The sequence below is a fragment of the Psammomys obesus genome, unplaced genomic scaffold (assembly GCF_907164565.1).
Source record: "Psammomys obesus unplaced genomic scaffold, mPsaObe1.curated_primary_1811, whole genome shotgun sequence".
In the NCBI taxonomy this organism is placed as follows: domain Eukaryota; kingdom Metazoa; phylum Chordata; class Mammalia; order Rodentia; family Muridae; genus Psammomys; species Psammomys obesus.
In genome coordinates, this window is record NW_026586816.1 from 4037707 (window position 1) to 4059434 (window position 21728).

The 21728-nt window shown below is 43.8% G+C and overlaps 1 protein-coding gene across 3 annotated transcripts in view; it reads left to right on the top strand.

The window, feature by feature from the left end:
- Ralgapa2 (Ral GTPase activating protein catalytic subunit alpha 2) overlaps positions 1-21728 on the top strand; it is a 259063-nt gene that overhangs the window by 225662 nt on the left and 11673 nt on the right. For all 3 annotated transcript variants that reach the window (XM_055602595.1, XM_055602598.1, XM_055602597.1), the window contains one exon: positions 14358-14479. In XM_055602595.1, the coding sequence (XP_055458570.1) occupies positions 14358-14479 (122 nt within the window). The remainder of the gene's footprint in view (positions 1-14357; positions 14480-21728) is intronic.

The following is a 21728-nucleotide window of genomic DNA, read 5'->3' on the forward strand; positions in this document are numbered from 1 at the left end:
CACGTTTGGTAGGCACTTACTTCATTTTCAAGATGTTTTATGGTTTGCTTGTTACATGACGGGCAGAGAAAGGCTCAGGTCTAAGGTCCCTGTAGCTGGTGCCTTCACTCCCAACCAACACCCAGACACTGAACTGGCGATTTCGCTTCCTGTCCTCTGTGTGCAGGTGGCTGACTAGACCTGGTAGACAGTACATTAATTTTGAAATAAATTAGCAAGAGTCCACTTTCAATACACTGCATATATTAATTTGTGAACATTTACAATAATGTCCATCTAAAAATATTTGAGCTTTATAAGTCAGCATTGGTGCTGTTTGTATAAAAAAGCTTTGTTAAAAATCAACTTTTGTGTGCAAATGTTCCATGAAGAATTAGCATTGTCACAAAGCTCACGGTTGTGTTGATTGCTAACTTTTGATCTTTTCATCAGTTACTTAATCCATGTTGATCACCTGGCTTGTGGCACCAGGCAGCTAATTATAATCACCAAAGGAGAGCCCTGGTAGTCACTCATCGCTTATCAACAGGTCCAGTGAGACAATCACATTCATCTCTGCAGAAAATTGACCTAGGTATTATGTTCTGTAGTGGTTCCATCATCCCAGAAAGTGGCTTATTCTGCTGGATTCTGACAGGGAGAGATGGATCCCTCCTGCTCAAAGGTGTTTCTTTTCTCAGCTCCTAGGAGTTCTCTCAGCACCTTTAAAAATAATAATAATAATAAAGATGTATATTTTCCTAGCATACACAGGCCCTAGATTCAATATTCAGCAGCTCAAAAAGGTTTGGGGGAAATGATTTCAATGACCATGTTTTAATAATCACAAATCAAAAAAAAAAAAAAAAAGGGAAACCCCATTTATCATTTCTGTTAAGTCTATGCAAGAAGAATTAGCAGAAATAGCTCATTGACTACATAGCTTTACTTGAATTTCAAAGAAAAGAAACACCCAAAACACAGGCATGCTGTAGAAAGTTCTACTGTATCCAAAGGTTCGTGTGTCCTGTCTCTCCCTCCCTCCTGCTCTCACTTTTGCTCTCACTCTCACTCTCTTGCTCTGCTCGCCTTGAAACAATGACATGCCCTTCCTTCAAAAATCTCAGAAACAAAATAATGCTTATTTTATTTACTCATTCATTTTTGAATCTTGTTATATATATCCCACGCTGGCCCCAGATTTGTGATCCCTCCTCTTTTTAATTTTCTTTCTGACAGGTTATAGCCCCATGTGTTTATAGAGTCAATGTGGAGTTTGTCAAGGTAGCTAGCATCCATCGCCATTTGCGCTTGCTGGTTCCTAATAAGAACATTTTTTAAAATCTGCTCTTCGTGCATTTGTGAAATGCATAATTAGTCTTACCTATAGTCATACTTAAATTTTTTTCATCATTCTATCTCAAGGAATAACATTATAGTAACTTATGTGTAAAATTATTTAAGTTATGGAGTAAGGCACATGATTAGGTTTTCATTGTGTCTTCTCTGTTTGTTGAAATTACCCACCTGGCTAAAATCCTGTTCTCCTGGAGGCGGCTTCTAAAGCTCTTTCTAGGGCTTTCTGTGCAGACCCCTATACTGTATTTTGTTCCCTGGCCCTGCAGCTCAGTGCCTACCTGCCACACCTATCTTCCTGTGTCACCAGTCTAACCTATAAGCTTCCTGGATATGTGCTGGTCAAGTCCTGGGCTTCTAAAGGTAGCCTGTGTTCCCCCTTTCTTTGAGCATGGCTTCTTAGAATATCTCCCCCAGTTCTTCTCTCCAGCCTCCACCATCACTCTTGTCCTGCCTGTGTAGAGTCCATTCAGTCTGAGAACCTTGTTCCACATGTCCCCAACCTCACCAAATGCTATCATTCCCTTCTGTTGGTACTTGGCCTGCTTGTCAACATCACAAGGTAACCTACATCAGCTACAGACTGGGAGAAGGCAGATACTGTGAATGACATGTCTTTTATGTTTTCCATGAACTCATCTGACCATCCTTGAGTGAGGAATCATTCACATGGTTTCCTTGACTCCCAGGGTCCACATAGCTGTGTTTTGGACTGAGTATTCCCAGTGACCTGCATATGCGACGTTTAAGCAAAGATGAGGACCCATCTGTGCTGTCAGCATGGAAGTGGAGGAATTTCAAAGGGGATTCTCAAAGTAACATTTCTAAGTTTCATCAGAGGTGGGTGAGGACAGTCAGAAATATTAGTCTAAAAAGCATCTCACAGATATGATGCTTGATCAGTTTACAGTGTGCTGACATGGGCCTCAGGCTTCCATAGCTAAACCTGAGTCTTTTCCCTTGTTCTTGTGTTCTAGTTGATAAGACATTTGCCTTTTGATCTTTCTCACCTGTTAAGAGGAAGTTCCGGGGGCTAAGGCAAGGAATTGGTATGACTCCTCCATCAATGGAAGATCTTCCTCTTTCTCCTTGTTAGGGCTGGTGATTCTGGGCCCAAGGCCTGGCCAGCAAGCCAGACAGCCTGGGATTAATGGGCACTTGGACCCAAGCCTGGCCTTCTGTCCTCTGCTATGTTGTGCTGGGGATCCCAACACACATTATTTTTCTCTTGCCAGTTGTTTTTCCTGTTCAGTTCTGCCAGTTAACCTGGAGTGCCATGAAGTTCAACAACCACTTCTGCTTCCCAGCCTTCCTGTCAGTTCTGATTCCTACTGTGTGCTGATTGTTACAGTATGAGGGTCAGTTCTAAAGCATAACCTAGTGAGGGAGCAGTGCCCTGTTGACACAATGCCACGGTTAGAAGCAGGTGTATGCTTGTATCTGGAATCTGGCTTTGACTTGACCATGCTCTTTGCAATGAGATGTGGATTCTCAGCTTCAATTTTTAGTACATTTGCTCAGAAGCATTACACAAATGATTGCACCCTCCTCCATGTATTTTAATGACAGCAAGTGGTGCCTGATTAAAAATAATCATTTGCCAGAAGCCCTGTTCCCTCACAAGACAGCAGCAGCAGAATGCCGATCCATTCCTAATAGCTCAGCATTTCAGTGTGGCTCAGAAGCGACATGGATCTCCAAAGGGAAAGCTGTGCTGTTCTCTTGTGCTGTAGGTGTCAGGACTTAATAACCCATATCTGATGACTAAATCATTTTCACTGAAGATGCCCACCAAAATAATCAAGTAATAAAACTTTACAATTCTCCCCTAGTTTTCTTCAAAATGTGACCAGAAATAAGGAAGCTAACTTTATCTTTAATGAGCACATTAAATCTCCTAAACCTTATGCATGAAGGAAAGCATTGAATTAATATAGTTTATTACTGTAAATGGCAGCTTCTCCTTACAATCATGCAGATAATAATTCAGCTAGGAGGTCACTATTTATGCCAGATTAGCTATAAAAATTGCCAATTTACTTTGTGTTACTTTGGTTTTATAGGGGGTGGGGATGGAGCTGCCTATTCTCAACCACTTGTCAGCACCAAACATCACAACTGGAGAATTACCTTTGCACATTGCAAATTTCTCAACTAAAGGAAACTTGGAAGGTGAAACTGAGAAAGCACATGGGAAAGAAAGAGGCTAGCCTTTTAGAGTTCTTTGGAGCGACTTACTTGCTCTATGGCCATCCATCCATCCATCCATGCATCTGTCCATTGAATTTGCCTAAGCTCAAGAGTTTGGGCCCTGATCATTATTCATGGTGTGAGCTCAGGATTATTTGGGCCCTGTTCCTTTCTTTCCTGTAGTTTGAAGTTTTTAGAAGTGTCCAGTAGGTTCATGACTACAAAAGGGCTTCACAAATGATAGAACACTGTGCCAACATTATGTTTATATTTTAGAAGTATCGTGTCTTTTATTTATTCTCTGTGAGATATCACCCTGAAAAGAGCTCAGGATAATGATAAGGTACTCTCACCATAATGTGCTCTAGAATGCTCCAAAGTACTGCAGTTCTTGGTGTGAAAGTTGGGGGTTATAAAAGCCAACACTGAGAGGAGGGCTGAGGAGCAAGGAAATGCTTTATTCACATCTCAGGAAAAAATACGGAATATACAGGAAGCACTCAGCAAATATCAATAATTTGAAGAATGAAAGGAAAAGGAGGCTGTGCATCCAGTGAATGAGCATGTCTGGCTTCCTGGCCTGGGGACTTTGGATACAGTCCTACTTTCCCTGTGAACTGTGGGGAACATGTTCATCTCCTTTTACAAGAGTACAGAATGGCTGGAAAGGGCATTTTGCTTGTCTGGGCCATGTCTCATGCCATTAATATGAAACTGCTGAATTAATGGAGCTGCTTTTGATCTATCAAGAAAAGACACACCTAATTCAATTTGACTATTTTTTTAAGAGTAAGTGTCTTAATCTGCAAGAGAATGATTTGATTATAATTTAAAGTAATAATATTGCAGTCACATTTTCAGTCACGAAGATGATATCAAATGACTGTATGAGGCTTAAATGGAAAGTCCCAGAGAACACTGAGAACTGGGACCTTAGCAGCATCCAGGCTGGTTTTGTTGTATTTTAAGATTGTATTTTTGTCAGGATGGATGGGTCTTTGGGCAGAGAATTTGGCATACAAAATGTAAAAACAGACAGTTTCATCAAAGTGCAAAGTAGACTAAACCCAGAATATAATGACAAAGAATTGTCATTTACTGTCTAACACGTCTTACTGGAAGTACATGGCACCAGGAGATATTTTCTTCTCTACCTTCATTCCTATTGGGAACACCTTATTTCTGTATCACTCTCTGGAGGACTCAGAAAAAGTTCAAACATATATGCAACTGAACAAGCTCCTTATCTCCCTCTGCAGCCTATCTTAAACCTGGTCTACCTAGAGTTCACTCAGAAAATTGTTTTCTTGTCCTTGACAACTGATGGAGTCATTGGTGTGCAGGATGGGGGATGCCAGGCCTACAGTCCAGGAAGATGATGGAACATGGTGAGCCAGGCAGGAGGGCTCTAAGGAAGAGAGTGAGTGAGAGAAGGTTTGCATGATTCTGTGTCATGGAAGGTCCAGCACAATGCCCTGCTGCAGGAGTCCCCACCCCACAAATCATTGTGCCATGACTGATCCAACACTAAAACAAAGCTAGCTGCTTTATTTTGCATTTGTTTCTTCTCTGAATGAGAGATGTGAGAAAAGGATACCTGTTTCCTCCATAGCTTCAATTTATAAATGGCTGTATGGAGCTGGTCCTCTGTCAGCATTGATGTCACTGTATTTTCATGTAAAGGAGCATTTTGACCTCAAGAGTCAGGTCATGGCTGAGAACTCGGCTAGAAAGGCAAGCTGCTGGTTGCATGTGAGAGTTCTGGAACAAAACGCCCCACTTTCGGCCTTCAGTCACCTCCATGAAAAGATCCTGAACATACAGGCTACAAGAAGGGGTGGTATGGTTAGGAGTAAATGAGATAAAGCCTATCAAACACACTTGATCAGGGAAAGCACCAGGTAATTCCAGCTGGTACCTGTATGTAATATAACCTGTGCCTGGTGCAACAACAGCTGAGGTGCACCTACCAGGTGTACCAGAATGTAGTGTGGCTCATACCACAAACAGGCACTTAAACATAGGACCTTTTCCCTTTGGAGTGAGTTGTTACAGAGCACCCCAAAAATGTATTACCCTTCAGAGAAGGCTGTGACTCAGCGGTAGAAAGTACTTGTCTGATATATAGGGGTCTTGGGTTCCATCCTCTGCACAGAGGAGGAAGAGAAGGAAGAAGATAGCAGGAGGAAGAATCTGTACACTGCCTGTTTGTCTCCATCAGCTGTGTCTGAAATTCATGCTGGACTCTGCCTTATATTTTCTTTCTAGGATTTCTTTAGTATCAAGCGAGACAATGTCTCTTCCTCAGCACCCAGCAGAAGTGTCACAGGAACCCACAACCACCTCACAAAGTCTTCAGCCCCCTGAACTTCCCTTGGGAATCACACAGCATGTCTCCTCTGGGAGGCGCCTGGAGAATATTCACTCCCCTCACAGTATCTGCTCTGTTTAAATGAACTCCCAGCACAGCCCCCAGCCAAGATCAGCAGAGGGTGTGGAACAGCACCATTGAGGCTGTTGTGAAACCAACACCATTCCAGTAGCCTCTGGGAATTTTTGTGTCCAAGCTCAAGAGCAATACATCAATTTTCTATCACAGAAACCGTGGTGGGGTTGCAGTAGAGTCTTTGCCTGTCGTGCCTGAGACTCTGGGTTTCACCCTCAGTGCCCCCTGCACGTCAAAATTTCTATCGAAATATTTGAGTAGCTCACTTATATTTCCTGGTCATTCCCCCCAACACAAATACACACCTTGAATCAAATGCCAAAGATGTAAAGGAAGAACTTTTCCTTTCTGGCTTCCCCAACAAGATAAAATGCTGCCCCACCCTCCTCTGGCATTTTGGCTTGCCCAGGACAGATGTTTGTAGACCAGCCAGCCATGCTGACAGCAGAGTAGCTGGTCCTAGGAATACAGGTGCAGATGTCCTCTGTGTTCTGCCATGGTGTTCAGTTCTGTCTGCCCACTGTGGCTCCTGCCTTAGTGGACATTTCTACACGTTCTGTTTTGGATAGCATCGGTCCTTTAATAGCAAGTAGCAGCCGTTTTGCTGCTTTGAAACACTGAGGACTTTGTGATATTAGAATTCCCCCGAATTTCCAGCTGGGTTTCCACAGCTGCAGTGCTGCCGTCTTGCTCTGGTGAAGCTGTGGTACGTTTTAGTTTCCAGTACAGATCAGTAGCTTTATCAGTCAGGTGTTAGGGCACCCCTTCGCCCCACCCTGCAGTGTCTGAGGAGGCTAGAAAGGTGACTTGGCAATCCACACAGGGAGATCACCTCATTATTTAGGTTACTATTATTTGGTAAACCCCTAACTTTTCTTGGAGTTTATTCTTATCATCTGATAAGTCAATATTAACATGAATGTTATCCCAGAAAACTCAGCTATTAGAATTTTATAAAAATATAGAAAAATTACTTTGTCCATACAGATACATCTAATTTTATTATCATTATTGTTGTTATTTATGTGTATGGGTGTTTTGTCTGTATATATGTATGTCTCTGTACCACATGTGTACCTGGTGCCTACAAAGGCCAGAAGAAAGTATTGGATTCCTTGGAACTGTAGTTACAGATAGTTGTGAGTCGCCATGTGGGGTCATGGGAATCAAACCCGGGTTCTCTGGAAGAGCAGCCAGTGCTCTAACCATTGAGTTTATCTCTCCAGCCCCCAACTTTGTTATTTTAAAATGCACAGAAGGAAGTAAAAAATTTAACTAAAGCCCAAAGTTTGTAAACATCACCCAAAAGCAGCCATTTCCATAAAGTTGCTTCCAGAAATGAACTCAAGAAAGTTGGTGGAGAACTTGGGATCATGACAGTGACTTCTGTTGGGTCTGAGGACCATTCACGGCAGCCACTCAAGTTCACTCCGCAGCCCAGGCTGGCCTCAAGCTTCCATCCTCCTGCCTCAGCCTCCTATGTGCTCCAGACACATGCCCCTGCAGCTAGTATTCATTTTATCCTTAGAACCAACCTAGATATAAACTAATTTGTAGGCCAAGTGGAAATGGATTTTAGTCCTCAAAATCAGAGTACTTGTCCACTAATTATAAAATAATTCAGTTCAGTTGCATGCATTGTACTAGAAAATACTTAGACTGTATTTTACTTACTAACTTTTCACTTAACAGGATGAAGGTAGAGCTAAAACTCCATGTATACCCCTATTTAATCATTGCCTCTCTTGATGCTTTGCCACAAAAGGGGCCCGAGGTATTTTCAGACATTTCCAATTGTCTTCTAATTAGTCAGCACTGCATGAATATAAAATGTCAACAAAAAGTCCCAGTGATCATTGCCATGACTAAAGTCTAAGGAACATTTTTTTGCTTCTACTATAGATGTCTGGGATGAGTGAAACCTATGGAAGAGAAGCCAGGTGACACTGACTCCTTTCTCCCAGAAATCAAATAACTGGCATAAACACCCAGAACTCTGAGCTGTCAGTCGTCCTAACTGATCCCTTACTTCTCCAGTGGGTTTCTCAGTCAAGCAGCCTGTTGAGTCATTTCTCACACAATTTGACAGCACTTTCTTGAGACCTGAAACTCGCCGAATGACTAATTTTCTTGAAAGTCAGTTATATTTTTACCACTGTGAGACTTTGATTGACGGTGTCACAGCGTCTTTTCTCACTTGCTGAAGGTAAGGTACTCTGGGAGAAGAGGAGAAGACAGAAATGGAAAAGACTGTGATTAAAGATACTCTCCTCACCAGCCAGTCCCCGGGGAAGAACAGAACTGACCACTTGTAATGAAAATGTAGACCAAATCCATGGCACCCTTGGAGTGTCTCAGATCCTGAAAGGAAGCCTTCAGTTCCTTTGCTGATGGCCTGGGGATATAAGAGCAGACCTCCTCCAAAAGTCTAATTTAATAGCCCAAGGAAAATCTGCTTTCCCCCATTTCCATTTGTTCTTATCATTTCCTCAGAATTACTCTCAAACTTAGTTAGATGGGTGTTTTCTTCTCTTTGCGCAGAAGTGGACTACCCCTCCAGGAGCGTATCATTAGGGCTGGAGACCTAATCTAATATCTTCTACCTCCATGTGTTTCATTTCCTCTCCCAGAGCATCCACTTCATGCGATTGCATTATTCGGTCAAGTCTCCTCTCCATGTCACCAGGCTGTGACATTTACATTGAATGATTCATGTATTTGCAGTCTTCAACAGTCCTAACATTGAAATTTGCATTCTACTGAAAGACAAACAGACTCTCCACGGAAAGGATGTAAGGCTTTAGAATATAGCTGCATCTGCTCCCACGCTGGAATTCTATCCATTTATCTAGAGTGAGGCATGGCCACCCAAACTGTGTGTATCCTGCCTAGTAGCAGGTACTCAGAGGTGTCAAGGATCAGCAGTGCATCAGATTAGGGCCTTTGATCCTGGTCAGCCTGTTCTGCCCGCAACTCCTCCCACCTTTTCTGCTTTTTCATCGTCTCTCAAATGTATGTATGCCACATACATTTATCACCTACTTCTTGAGGTGTGCAAAAAATAAGTGACTTTTTGTTTTTGTACAAGCCCAGTAAACATTGTATAAAGGATGTAAGGATGAAGGCCGTGTTATCAGAATCACTGGAATCTATGATTAAGTTAAGGTCTGGCCGTGAAGAGTTTTCCTTGGTTCTCCAGGTGGGCTCTAGATCCAGTGACAAGTGTCCTGCTGATAGATACACAGGAAGAGCAAGTCAAGGGCCCATACAAGCAAGAGTGCAAACATTCTCCTGGCATCTGGAGGAAGAGCAGAATTTCCTAAAGCGCTCAAGGGGAGAGGAGTACAGCTCTGCTGAAAATCTGTGAGCACTTCACTTTGTGATCCTTTCCTGTAAGCTCAGGAAGCTAACCTGGGAGCTAGCTGTGTGAAGATGATGATGACCCCTGATAGACTGAGGGGTCAGAACAGGGTCAGCACTGGAAGGGGTGCCAGAATTCCTCAGAGGAACATGTGACAACTCTTCGACAGCTCTGAATCATGACTTTTCTTTGCAAGATGGCTACTGGAGAGTCAAAGGGCTGGTAGCCACAAGGACAGCTAGCTTTGGGCTTGTTTATGTCACTAATATGTTGCTGCAGGTGTTATGAAACTTCAGGATAGGGACATGAACTGACTGGTGTGGCACACACCCCAATATCAGGGGGCAGTCTTCCCCTGAGACTAGTCTCAATATCATGTCCAGATTTAGAAAATGAGAGAAGGGCTGAGCAACACAGGTTCCACAGGATTAAAAAAAAAAGTGCAGCCTGCAGAGTGGCTCTTCCAAACTCCAGGACAGATGGCTGAAATGCTCAACAGTTAACTATCATAGCACCTGAATAAGCAGAGGAGAGGTGAGGGAGAAGGGTGAGGGGGTTAGGGAGAGTAAAATAGGGGAATTGTTGGTTTTCTGTGTTTCAGGAAGTCAGCATGGTCTGTGTACGCGGCTTACACTGCAGGTTGGTTTCTGCAGCCTACATATATTTATGAAGCCTGGTGGGTTGCCCTCAGTTGGGAGTTTAGCCCCCAGTCTTGCAGTAGGCCCTGAACTTGACCTGTGTGTTCTGGGATTTGATCTTCACAGAGAACAATGAAAGTTAGAAAAATATGGATTCTCATCCCAGTCCTGGTGTAGGGGTTAATTGTGACGCCAGGAACAATTCACAGTTTTGAGTTAACATTCTCCAATCAGTAGTGTAGTTAGGTCGCTGCAAGGCCAGCCAGAGGTTCCCCAGCTCGTTCACTTCACTGCTCCTTGAACAGAACCCCTGAGCACACAGGAAGGTGGCCGGACAGGCCATCCCTATTGACTGTGCCTCTTTTCTGTAGGAACCCTGGGCAGAAGGTTCTTATGTAGGATTCCACTACTCTGCCCCCATCCCCATTTTACCTCTAAGTCAACTGAAGCTGTGAGGAGTGTCTTATGCCCTCACCCGTCTTGTGAGAACGGAAAACTAGCTCTTTCACCAGAAGCAAGCACCTTCCTTAATATCACATTGTTGCTGTTCTAAAATATCAAATAATAATCAGACTAAAGCTGGAGGGACGAGGTTGGATTCCCAGCAGAATCCACGAGGTATATTGATTTATAACCACTGGAGACATCCCAGTGGAGTATTAATAACTTGTAAACTCTTTGTGCAAAACCTTAGGAGTAGTTTGCTAAGGAAGCTTAAATACAGCCAGGCATAATGGCTCTCCCCTGTAGTCCCAGCAGTTGGTAAGTAGAGGGATGAGGACGGTGAATTCCAGGCCGGGTGAGACTACATAGGAAAACCCCACTGAGAGGGTAGGCGAGAATAACAGCAACAAGACGGGTTCTGCTTAGAAACTGAAAGTTCTCTTGAGTTGAGTGATCAATGAAATAACTCCTTTGCAAGTTTTATCATTTATCATTTGCAAGCATTTTTATCATATTAGTGAGGTAGCCTCTCAGAACAGAATTAAAACTCTTGTTTGCTGGGGTGCTTTTAGGAAAGCAAAGAACAGTACCTAGTGTTGAAATGGGAGTCGGATTTATGGCTCAGTGCTCCGTCAGCCACTTGCATGTGACTGAGGAGGGTCTTGCATTTTGATGTCTACTGAACTTTTTTTTTTTTGAGGCTCTGAGGATAAGTGTCAGACAACATTGCTCCAGTTCACCCTGGTTATAGTTCCAGTACAGTCAGTTATGATCCTCAGAGTGAAGTATTTATTGCGTAGACATGAGTACCTGAGTTCAGATCCCAGGGGCCCACCTACGAGCTGGGCACAGCAGCATGGGTGTGTAACGCCAGTGTGCGATGGGGGCAGGAGACTAACTGACCAGCGGTCTAGCCAAAGCAGCAAGTTTTCGGTCTCTGCATGCCTGTGCTACCACACACTCACATGTACTGTGTACGCATGCACAGGAAGCGTGTGTATGCCGCACAGAAACAAACAAACAAACGGGGGCTGTATTTTTGCTAAGATCACTAAACAGGTCATTTGGGGTATTTGTGTGTTCTTGTCTGTTCAAAGCACTGTTCGAGCTGGGGTGAGCTGTGCTTTCCCTTTGTCATGTTTAGCATGCCTTGGCTTGGACCCAAGTGAGTTGCATTTGATGTTTCTTAGCCTTAGCCAAACCACCATGGATGTTTGTCTAAATGACAACACCCAGTTTAATGCTGGTTAACACTGCTGAGAGCGGAGTAGAGTGTGTGTGACATGTGACAGTCTGGGGCTTGAAGAGCAGTCCTTCTGTGAAGGATCATTTCCTCTGTTGGCATCCGATTCTGGAAGAACCTTTGCTTCTGTCTGCTGTCTGTAGTCCTGTGATACAGGAGCCAGATCGTAACCACTCACAGAGTGGGAGACTTTCAAAACTTGATGCCGGCACCATTGGCTGCTGTGTGGACATCCTCCTAAGAACCCAGATCTCTCAGTCATGACAGGGACCAGCCTCTTGACAGTTGAATGGTGTCACCCAGGGTGAATATGATGGACAGCCACCCGGGATCTGTGTGCAGCAGTCTTCTCTAGGCTTGATTAACAAGGCTACTTTCCAGATAAGTCTTCCGTGGAGAATCAGGCAGAGAGGACCCGAATTTCTGTGTTGTTTGCCGTTGTCCCCAGCTCTGTATGGGGATGTGTTAGACGCAGTGGGACCATTCAGGAAACAGCAGGACAATACTAGGTAGAGTGTGACAGGTCTTTAAAGGGACGTGCCTGCTCTAAGCCAGGCTCACCAGCAGACTGTACTGAAAGGGGGGGAGCCATGAATTGAGCGTTGACAGTGGGCCGCAGCAGTCTAAAGGCTCAGGTGGTTGTCAGCCATAAGTTTAGCTCAGCTCTTTGAGTAATTTGTCACGCCTGGCTCAGCCCCTGCTGGGCCAGCACGTGCCAGCTTAGTGTCAGAGGGCCTGTTCGCCAGACGGCCACTCAGGCCTAACGTCCTGCTGTTCCCCGGACCAGCGGCTTGCTGGGGCCATACACCGAGGGCTGCTCTGTGGCGACAGCCAAGTGCTGTGCAGAATGAGCATGCTCATAATGAGACGTGAATGGCATTAGTGGGTCCCTCTAGAATTGGGCTTGAGCAGGCGCCTCTCGCTGAGGAAGTTTGGCAGCCTGTTCATTAAGGCAAGTCACCAGGAGTTCAGCCCACAGCCCAGCAGCCAGCTCTGGAGCACACTGCCCAGGCCTGGGGCTGTTGTGACCATCCATAAAATCATAAATCTTCAGAGGGGCCACCTTTGAAAGCTTCCAATGCATTTTCTTCGTTAAAAAAAAGTTTTATACAACATGCTTACCTTCTAGCATGAAGCAGATCTTGATACTACTTTCCACAGTTGTACACAGGTCCTATATCTGCAGTTTGGCTTGGTCATCCGCAGCCTCATGTGACTATTGAGTGTTTGACATGTACAGATTGGGGCAGAGAAGCATAGTTGTTCCTCTTGCGTTTCATTTAGTGAACATTTACACTGTGATAGTCACACGTGGCTGCCAGGTGCATCAGTACTGCTCCTGAATGCCTGCGGTCCCCTCATGCTGTGGCAGCAGCCCCTGAAGATACAAGAGAGTGAGGAGAGAGCCCACGCCTAGAAATCGCTGGAAAGACTTTGCCAAAAGAAAATGGGAAAGTGTCTCCAGTTTGAAAATAAGCTCTAGAGAAACTACCTGGGAGGGTGTAATTGTCCCCAGCTTACATTTTCCAAGTGGACATCTTGAAAAGATTGTTTTAAGATACACAGAATGTTAGTGAGACATACAGAATCATGTTTCTTCTTTGCAGCCCCAGACAACACACCAATGGGAATCTACATTCCCTGGGTTTTGTGTTCATGGAGAAATTGCACAATTTTCAAAATAATCAAAACACATCCTTTAACTTTTGCATGGATAATGAGGAAGGGGAAATGAGGCATCATGCTGGCTTCCCCGCGTGTTAATTCCTAGAGTTATATGTGCAGTGCCTCTATTCATGCTCAGATCATTGTGACGGTGCCTGCTATTGCAAGTGCGTGATTCACCTTCAGAGGAAACAGAAGCCTCACACAAAGGGGAAGATTTGCTTTCTGCCCTGTGAAAGGCTGCCACACACAGGGGTCCTATTAAGACAGCTGGAAAGTTGCTTCAGCGTGTTACGCTTGTAAGTTTTATTGGTGACTGGTTTTTGATTACACATTTGAATGTTGTGTGTTCCAGACTGCAGCTTTAATTAGAAGCCAGTGGTTTCTCTCTCTCTCTCTCTCTCTCTCTCTCTCTCTCTCTCTCTTTCAGTTGCACTGTACATCATTTGCTGCACCGTCCGTACCCATTCTTACTTTCTAATGCTCATCACTTACCCTGCTCAGAGGCTCTGCTGCCCGTGCAGAATAAAACTCCTACTTCCTCTTCCCAATAACTTATGTTTTCTTACTTTTGTTCAAAGTGTTCACCAGCATATCACCAGCTCTTACTTAAAGTATCAGTTCCCTGTGTCCTAAGACTGAGAATTCTTGTTGACCTAGATCGGGAGCAGAGACGAGGGCTGTCACATCGTGTGATTGCAGTGTTGTTGCAATCACCTACCTCTCTTCTTGTTTCAGTCAGTCTTAGAGATAATATAATCAGTGCTCTGATATAATCCTGTAACTTCTGGTACACATATTTTTAATGGTGTTATTGTTTGATATTAATGAAGCCCCGAAGAAATCTAGGTATTAAAACTAGCATCTCACTATTATGTGTGACAAATATTTAACTTTCTGACAAAATGCTGAAGGGTTTCCAAGATGCTTTTTCACTTAGAACAGGGAGAGCTGACTAATGGCCTTTAAAGCAGATTGCCCGGGCTCTGTGTGCCATTGTGCACGTTTGTTTGTCTCCTTAACCAATTCCTGCAGCTACGAAGAGCGAGCTCTGTATCTGGAAGCAATAATTCAGAACCACCGGGAAGTCATGACATTTGAGGATTTCGCAGCTCAAGTCTTTTCTCCCTCTCCCAGCTACTCTCTCAGTGGAACGGGTGAGTGTCTACATTATTCTCCTCCCTCCCGCTTAAGACGCATTTGAGTAGCAGATGTACACCTGTTTTTCACAGATAAATGCCTGCAAATTTAAGAAGAACATTCTCCCTCTGAATCAACTAATGAATTTCAAAAGGAATGATGACATTCATTTTAATTTGTTTTGTATCCGAGCTGTTCGCTGTGTTCCTTTCTTCAGCTATCCTGTTAACCCTCGAATCTAGCAAGGTTAATGAACTTTTTCTCAATAATGTGCTCCAGTTCATTCAGGAGTGTGGGTTTCTTGCTGAGCTGGGAATATGTTGTTTAAAAGCGATGCCCAAATCACTGCATACTTATCAAAAAGAGTTCCTCACAGTTGAAGCCGTTGCCACTAATGCTAAATGGGGATTATGCCGCTGAGATACTAGGGTCAGGGATTACTGCTGGAGACATGAAGGACAGTGTCCCCAGGCCCATCATTACAGAGTACCGCGTGCACACTGCTCTCTGGAGTGGTTGGTGTCATGTGGACAAGCCACCGACCGGAGCAGCACCTGGTGTGGAGTCTTCAGAAAGTAGCTTATAATGCTTTTCATTTAGTAGGCCAGTGAAATCGCACAATTTTCCAGGGATTTCCTTGTTTTTAGGCACGTACTATTTTTATATAATTCTATCAAATTGAAAAAAAATATGGACTGCTACTTAAATTGTTGATATGATTATTATAGGGTTTTTTCCCAAAGAATCAAAATATTACTTGTAAATTTGTGCATGCTGTTACAGATTAATTACCTGTCTGAGATTAAGTGGGATATTTAGTCTCTGGCATGTTGAAATTCTCAAGGAGGGGCTTCCTTCACCTTCCCTGGTTTCAGCCTAGCTATAAGGATGCTTAATAGATTTCTAGCCTGTGTTAATTGCTTCTGAACACAGCCTTGCCTCTCCGTTGCTGACTTGTTAACAAATATCTTAGACACAAAGTGAAAAAAATTAAATTCAGTGAAATAAATCACTTACAAATAAAATCAGCCATGCGTCATTGTTTAACATCGCTGGCTCCAGTCCGTGCCTCTTGGAGCTTTGTTGGGAGATAAGAGAGAGAGGCAGGCACTTGCATGGGGAGCCAGGAGCAGCAGGCAGAAGGCTTGAGAGATAAGCAGGCTGGCAGAGGTGCGGGCCCCATTTACATAATCACGCCTCTGCTTCCTGGCGAGGCGAGAGAAACACAGGGATGGCCTCTATTGATCTTTGTTGAACTGGGATACTGAGCAACATGAGAAAAGCTTATAACTTAGAGCTTTGATTAATGTTTCTTACATTAAAAAAAGTAGAACAGCTGTGAATTGAATTCTTTTATACACTCTGCCAGCATTCTATCTAAGACAAGAAAAAAAAAAATCTGTTTCAAGGGAAATGAAGATTTCATACCCAGTCTGGCTAGAGGTTTAAAATTGTGTCTAATTTTTCAGTGAAAGAGCATGAGGAACCCACAGCAAGCTGATGTGTTAGCGCTCTGTTCAGCCTCTTCTCAGCCTTTGGAGGCATTGACTGGGACGTGGTTTCTCAGTGCAGGCTTTTGTTTTTGTTTCTGCCTTTTCCCCCTTTAACTTTTAATCAAACATTTCATTTCTTAAAAATAAAAGAAAAATTAAATAATAACTAAATGTTTATTTTTCTTAACTTTATTTTTAAGATGATGATTATTGATGTTATTGAAACAATGATGGCTGTTGTTTTATATATTTTTTTAGCCTCTGTATAAAGTCCATAATTATTCAACCAGTTCAGATTCAGTGAAACTGTAGGAGCATTTGGATTGGTAGGACCAATTGGGGGAGGGTGGTTAACAGGGTTTTTTTTTGGGGGGGGGGATGTCTTTTTTGTTATTATAAAAATTCTGACAGTTTATCAGGTAGGCAGTAGAACTAACTTTTATGCCTGGAGCAGAGAAACCAAATGTAGAACACAAAAACAAATGTGGTTCAACCTTTCAGATCAACGTGAACATCACATTTCGTGGTATTCACAGCTGCTATCTGTTTTTCACTGCAATGTGGGGACAGTCCTGTGAGGATGGGGCTCAACAGCCCAGTGCTGTTGTGTTCTTCTGGCTTATGTGTAGACCTCACTTCTGGGGGATCCCTGCCCCTGCTTCTACTTACCCAGAGGAAAACACTTCAGTTATTCATGGTGATTTTTATTTTCTTGGGACAAGCACAGTCTAACCCAGAGGAGCCCAGCCCAGCCAGCTTACACTCAGAGACTGAGGCAAAGTCTGTTCTTCCAGGCAACAGACCAACTGGAAAAATTGACCCTGAACTGCTTAAGCTCCCATAGTGCACACAGGGATAGTCTCTGTGGCCACCAGTGTCATCAAAGCAGGGCCTAGGGCTCCTTATATACATATGCTCAGACTTCGCTAGGCTTTGTTTGTATCCTCCCAGCAAGGATACAGACCTTAAGGAAGATGCTTGCATTGTATAGTATAGCATGGCAGAAGGCAGCACACAGTCCTACTGTAGAGAGAAGGAGATGTGCCAGGGGAGCCTGACCAGAGGCTCTACTGATGGGAAATGTCTGTGCCTTCCATAGTCCCTGGCCATGCAACCTTGGGGCCAGAACACCCAGATGAGTGCACTTCTGTCCATAGTGCACTATAATTTCTGAATAGGGACACAGGGCCCATATATAAGAGTTCAACTTCTGTCAAGGGCCTTTAAAAAAGATTCATTTCCCAATCAGAAATGCTATTTTAAGGTAGCCCATTGTATCTGTTGCTTGAGTTATAATACTCTGTATGAAAGGCATTTGGATGGCTTTCTCACCTAGCCCTGCCTTCAATTTGCCATTTGATCCCTTCCCTTATTGACAAGCAACAAATAATCTAAAAGATAGCCAGTATTAACATATGTCTTTTATGCATACATGTATGTGCTTAACCCACACATCTATGGGAAAAGAGGACTAAGCTTGTGTTTTCATGTTATCAAGGAAGGGAAACAGCAGAGAGGCCTGTAAAGGGTTAACTGGAATGGGCACCCTCGAGTGTTGGGGAGGGACTGATGTAATCACTGCAGCTCACAGCCAAGTGCATCTGTTCACCATGAGGTCATTCTTCTGCATGCTAATGACTTGGAGAATCCAGTCTGATGTTTGACATTATCCAAAGGGATATGGTGTAAATCTTTACCTTTGGGAACTGCTCTTACTGAACAAAAATGGGGAAAAAACTTGTTTGGACTTGCATGGGGTTTTCCTTGTGCTGGTTTTTGTTTTGTTATGTTTTGGGTCTTCCCCCCCACCCCCTGCAACACACTCCCTGAAGCTGCTGTAAAGATTGTGTCTGGGCCTTAAAAATGTTGGAGGAATCCGCTTGTGTCCACTGATAAGTGAATCCCAAAGTAACTGTTAAGGTCACAGCTAGCAATTTGGCAATTGAGAACAGTAAGTATGCCTTGTGTAATATCTAACTTTCAGAATTAAAAGTTGGTGAGAATATGTTTTTATTCTGAGGAATGTATAAAACCAAGTTCAAGGAGATTTGTTCTTGGTATCCCTGAATTGGCTGGTGTTTGCCTGAGATGCCAACACTGTTTATGGCTCCTGCCCACTTCAATATTGCTATGGAGGGCCAGCAGAGGGAGCACAGGTCTTTGTTTACTTGTTAGTCTCAAAAACCCAGCCCTTGATTTCTCTAAGACAGGGTCAACCGTACTTTCTCATTCACGACAGGTGGGGTTGCAGAGGCTCTGGGATATAGAGCAAGTAAAGAAAATGTGTCACCCTACTTTGATCCGCTATCTGCTGCTTGAATGTAGGTCATATTTGGGGCTTAAACCAGATTAGTCTGGGTCAGTTTTAAGATGCTGCCACCGTCCAAAGCTGCAAACTTTCCTCTTCCTCAAATGTGTGCCTGGATGGCCTCTTGGAAAGGAGCATTGTTCTCATCTGTCTTATAGGATACTCTTCGTCATTCTTTTCTGCTACTCACTACAACAGCTTTCGACATTGCACCAGAGACCCTAACCTGGTGCACTTGGTCTGCTTGGCGGCAGCCAATGGAATAAATTCACAAAGCTGCAGACAGCACATCTTGTCACACTTTATTCCCAAAAGGAATCTGGGATGTAGATGCTGCACTAGTTCTGTAGTTCACTAGCCTTTTCCCCAAGGGCTGAAGCTCCACCAGCTTCCCACTGTCGAGGCTGCCATGCATGTGTGCTCACAATGCCAGCATCTTGCAGGCTTATCATTCTGCATACAGATCCTGGAAGGAATATTTTACTGGGCAGTTGATTATCATGTTAGCCCCCAGAAACAGACAGGTAAACTCCAACCCTGATCCAGCAAGCTTTTTGTGTTAATTGAAAGGGTAATCCCACTGTATACTCACTTAGTTAGTATTCATTCTTTTTCTTTCTTCCTTCCTCTATCCCTGCTAAAATGATCTTAGTAAGGCTTAGATTGATAGCACAGCTTATGCTTATGCTTCTTATGTATTTAGCTTTATTGTAGCTTAGAGAAACTAGCAAAGAACATCATAGAATGTGGAAGTGGAAGGGACTTTGGGGACTTGTTAATAGTTTTAACTAAGTGGCAGCGAAAACCGTGAGTGAACAACTGAAGATTACAGACAAGTTGGACAACATAGCCCTCTCCTCCTGTTCCACACATGGATGTGCCTACCCAGTGCCTACCCTGTTTTGATAGTCCCATAAATTAAGCAGTAGTGGCCAGGTTGTTTTTGATGTTAAAGCCCAGAATTAAATCTGAGAATTACATATAGAGAGCCCAGAAATTTTCCTTAAACATAAGTTCTCCTGTGTCATTATCCACTCAAGAACACACGACCAACCCAACTTATACCCTCAGCACACTTGGCTCTTCCTGGCCAAAGTGTTGCCATGTGTCCTGGAGACACATCCCGTCCAAACAATCTTTTTTGGCCCAAGCCTAGATCCCTTCCACATAGCCAGCTCAATTCTGACCCTTTTTGCTTTTGTTTTGTAATTTACAGATGTATTCATGGAGAGATGAGAAAATATTGATAGAAAGTTCTCAACCACTCTTAATCTTATTATCCAGCTTGGCTCCTCTGTGAAAGCACTGTATTTTCAGTGTGATCAACTTACAATGGATTTATGTAACTCTTACAAGTAGAGGAGCATCTGTGCTTCTGCCTCAGGTTTTTAGACATGAAACTCTGTGTGTGTGTGTGTATGTGTGTGTGTGTGTACATGCACTTATCCAAAGTGGGCTATAAATTCTTTAAAGAATAATGCACCTCATTTCTTTCTCACAACACATGCAACAGGAAGAAAATAGTAAAGCAAGGCAGAAAGAAGTCAGGCTGTTGCTTTAAGTGGTACAGGTGTGTCTCTAGACCACAGATGTGTTTGGTCTGATGCAAGATGCAGAACAAACACCTATAATTACATTTCATCTGCCTTCCTCCTTCTCGATCTCTTAGGAAAAGTGGGTCAGTGACAAGCAATATGGTCAAAGCCTGGTGTGGGGAGAGAGGGGAAGTGAGGAGCCAGGTTAATCCTGAGGCTGGATAGTGCAGTTCCGAATAACTGAAATTTGATTCTGGGTGCTTTTGTAGATGGTGCTGAGGGTTTTAAACAGAACTCCCTATAGCCCTGTTTGTCACCACACCTTGCTTTGTGCTTATTCATCCCTGTGTCCTTTTAGCACTCTGCTACTCTCCTCCTGTTGCTCTGGGAGACAAGCAGAGGTAGACATATTTTTCCGTTTGGTCAGCTAAACAGTGATGCAGCAGCCTGTCAGATGTGACATCTCTGAGATGGCTCTGCCCTCCCTAGGCTGCTGCCACTGAGCAGACTGCTGAAAGATGCATACAAGGTTCTGGAAAGCTTGAAGAGGTCTGTGTCTCTTCTTTTGCGGAGGATGAAGTCTTAATGGAGAAAGAAGATATTCATGAAGGATCTGTGTCCAAAAAGAAAAAAGAAAATCCTGGATAGTTATAGCAAAATGTGACTGCAGGTGAAAACGCCCCTGCCACCCAGTGACTTGGGCCACTTACGTTGAGACTTCCCTGAGATGGGCCGTGCCACCTGTCTTGTGACCCTGGAGCTTGGGAACAGGGGCTTGCCTCCTGTGTCCTATACCATCTACCAATCATCCAGTTTTTACCTTTGCAACATTGGCTAAGACTTAGGATGCCTGAGAACTGAAACGTCTTCTGCAAGACCAGGGTAGACTGAGTAGACTGGGGAAGAGCCTTTCAGATTCTCAGGGGCCCTCCAGACCCTGGCCAGCACTGAGACTCCAGTCCAGAGCTTCCAGTAACGGGGAGGGAGATGGCTTATTTGAGTGGTATAGAATGAGAGCCCGTGGAAGCAGCTGCGAGTGTCAGCATCCTATGAGGGACTGTAGTCAGCCAGTCCCGCTCTCCTGGCCTTCCAGGGTTTTATGTGCAGGTGGCCTCTCTTTCTGGCCTCACTGCTAATTATGGCTCAGGGGACACTGAAGCAGTTACTAAGGGATGGCCAGCAGGTACCAAGAATCTTTCTCAGAGTTTTAAAAATGAGTCTTAATTAAACACTATTCAAAATAACCTTCAGAGTTTGACTGGGACAAGCCCAGGGTTTGGGACATCCCGGGCTCACATTCTTTGTGAATGGCAATTGTGGCCTTCATGTCAGTCTGGCCTTGCAGGTGGTCCATGTGCAGCCTTAGCAGCTGGAGCTTCCTGGAAGACTCAATGATTTTGCTCGGATTTCCACTTAGCAAAGAGCAAACTAAAGCAAGGCCAAATAAAGCTTTCGTGCTGGCACTGGAGTGTGCTGTTGGATAGAAGGAATGTTTTGTGCTATCTTTTCCAGGGACACTTGGGGTGATACGCAGGTGAGGGGGGAGCCAGACCTGTAAATGTGCTTTTAAAACCCCACAAAAGGCTAAGTGGAAAAAAATTTTTGAAAATGGGAAACATGTGCATCACTATTGCAAGAGGACAGATAGATAGAAGGAAGGGAGGAAAGGAGAGAGAATTTACAGCATTAATATGGCCAACATTGAATTCTTGGCATCTAAGAAGGTTTACAGCCTTATGGTAGAAAAAGAATAACCACTTAAAGAATATACAAGATAAAATCCCAGATGAACTCCACCTGCCAGTGTGTCTCCTGCTCCCCACCCTGTCCCAACCTGCTGGAGGCCGCAATGAGGTATTGAAATTCTGGCCAGCTCAGAGTCCCAGTGGTACCCACACCTCTCCTGCGGCTCAACCATGGTAGGACAACA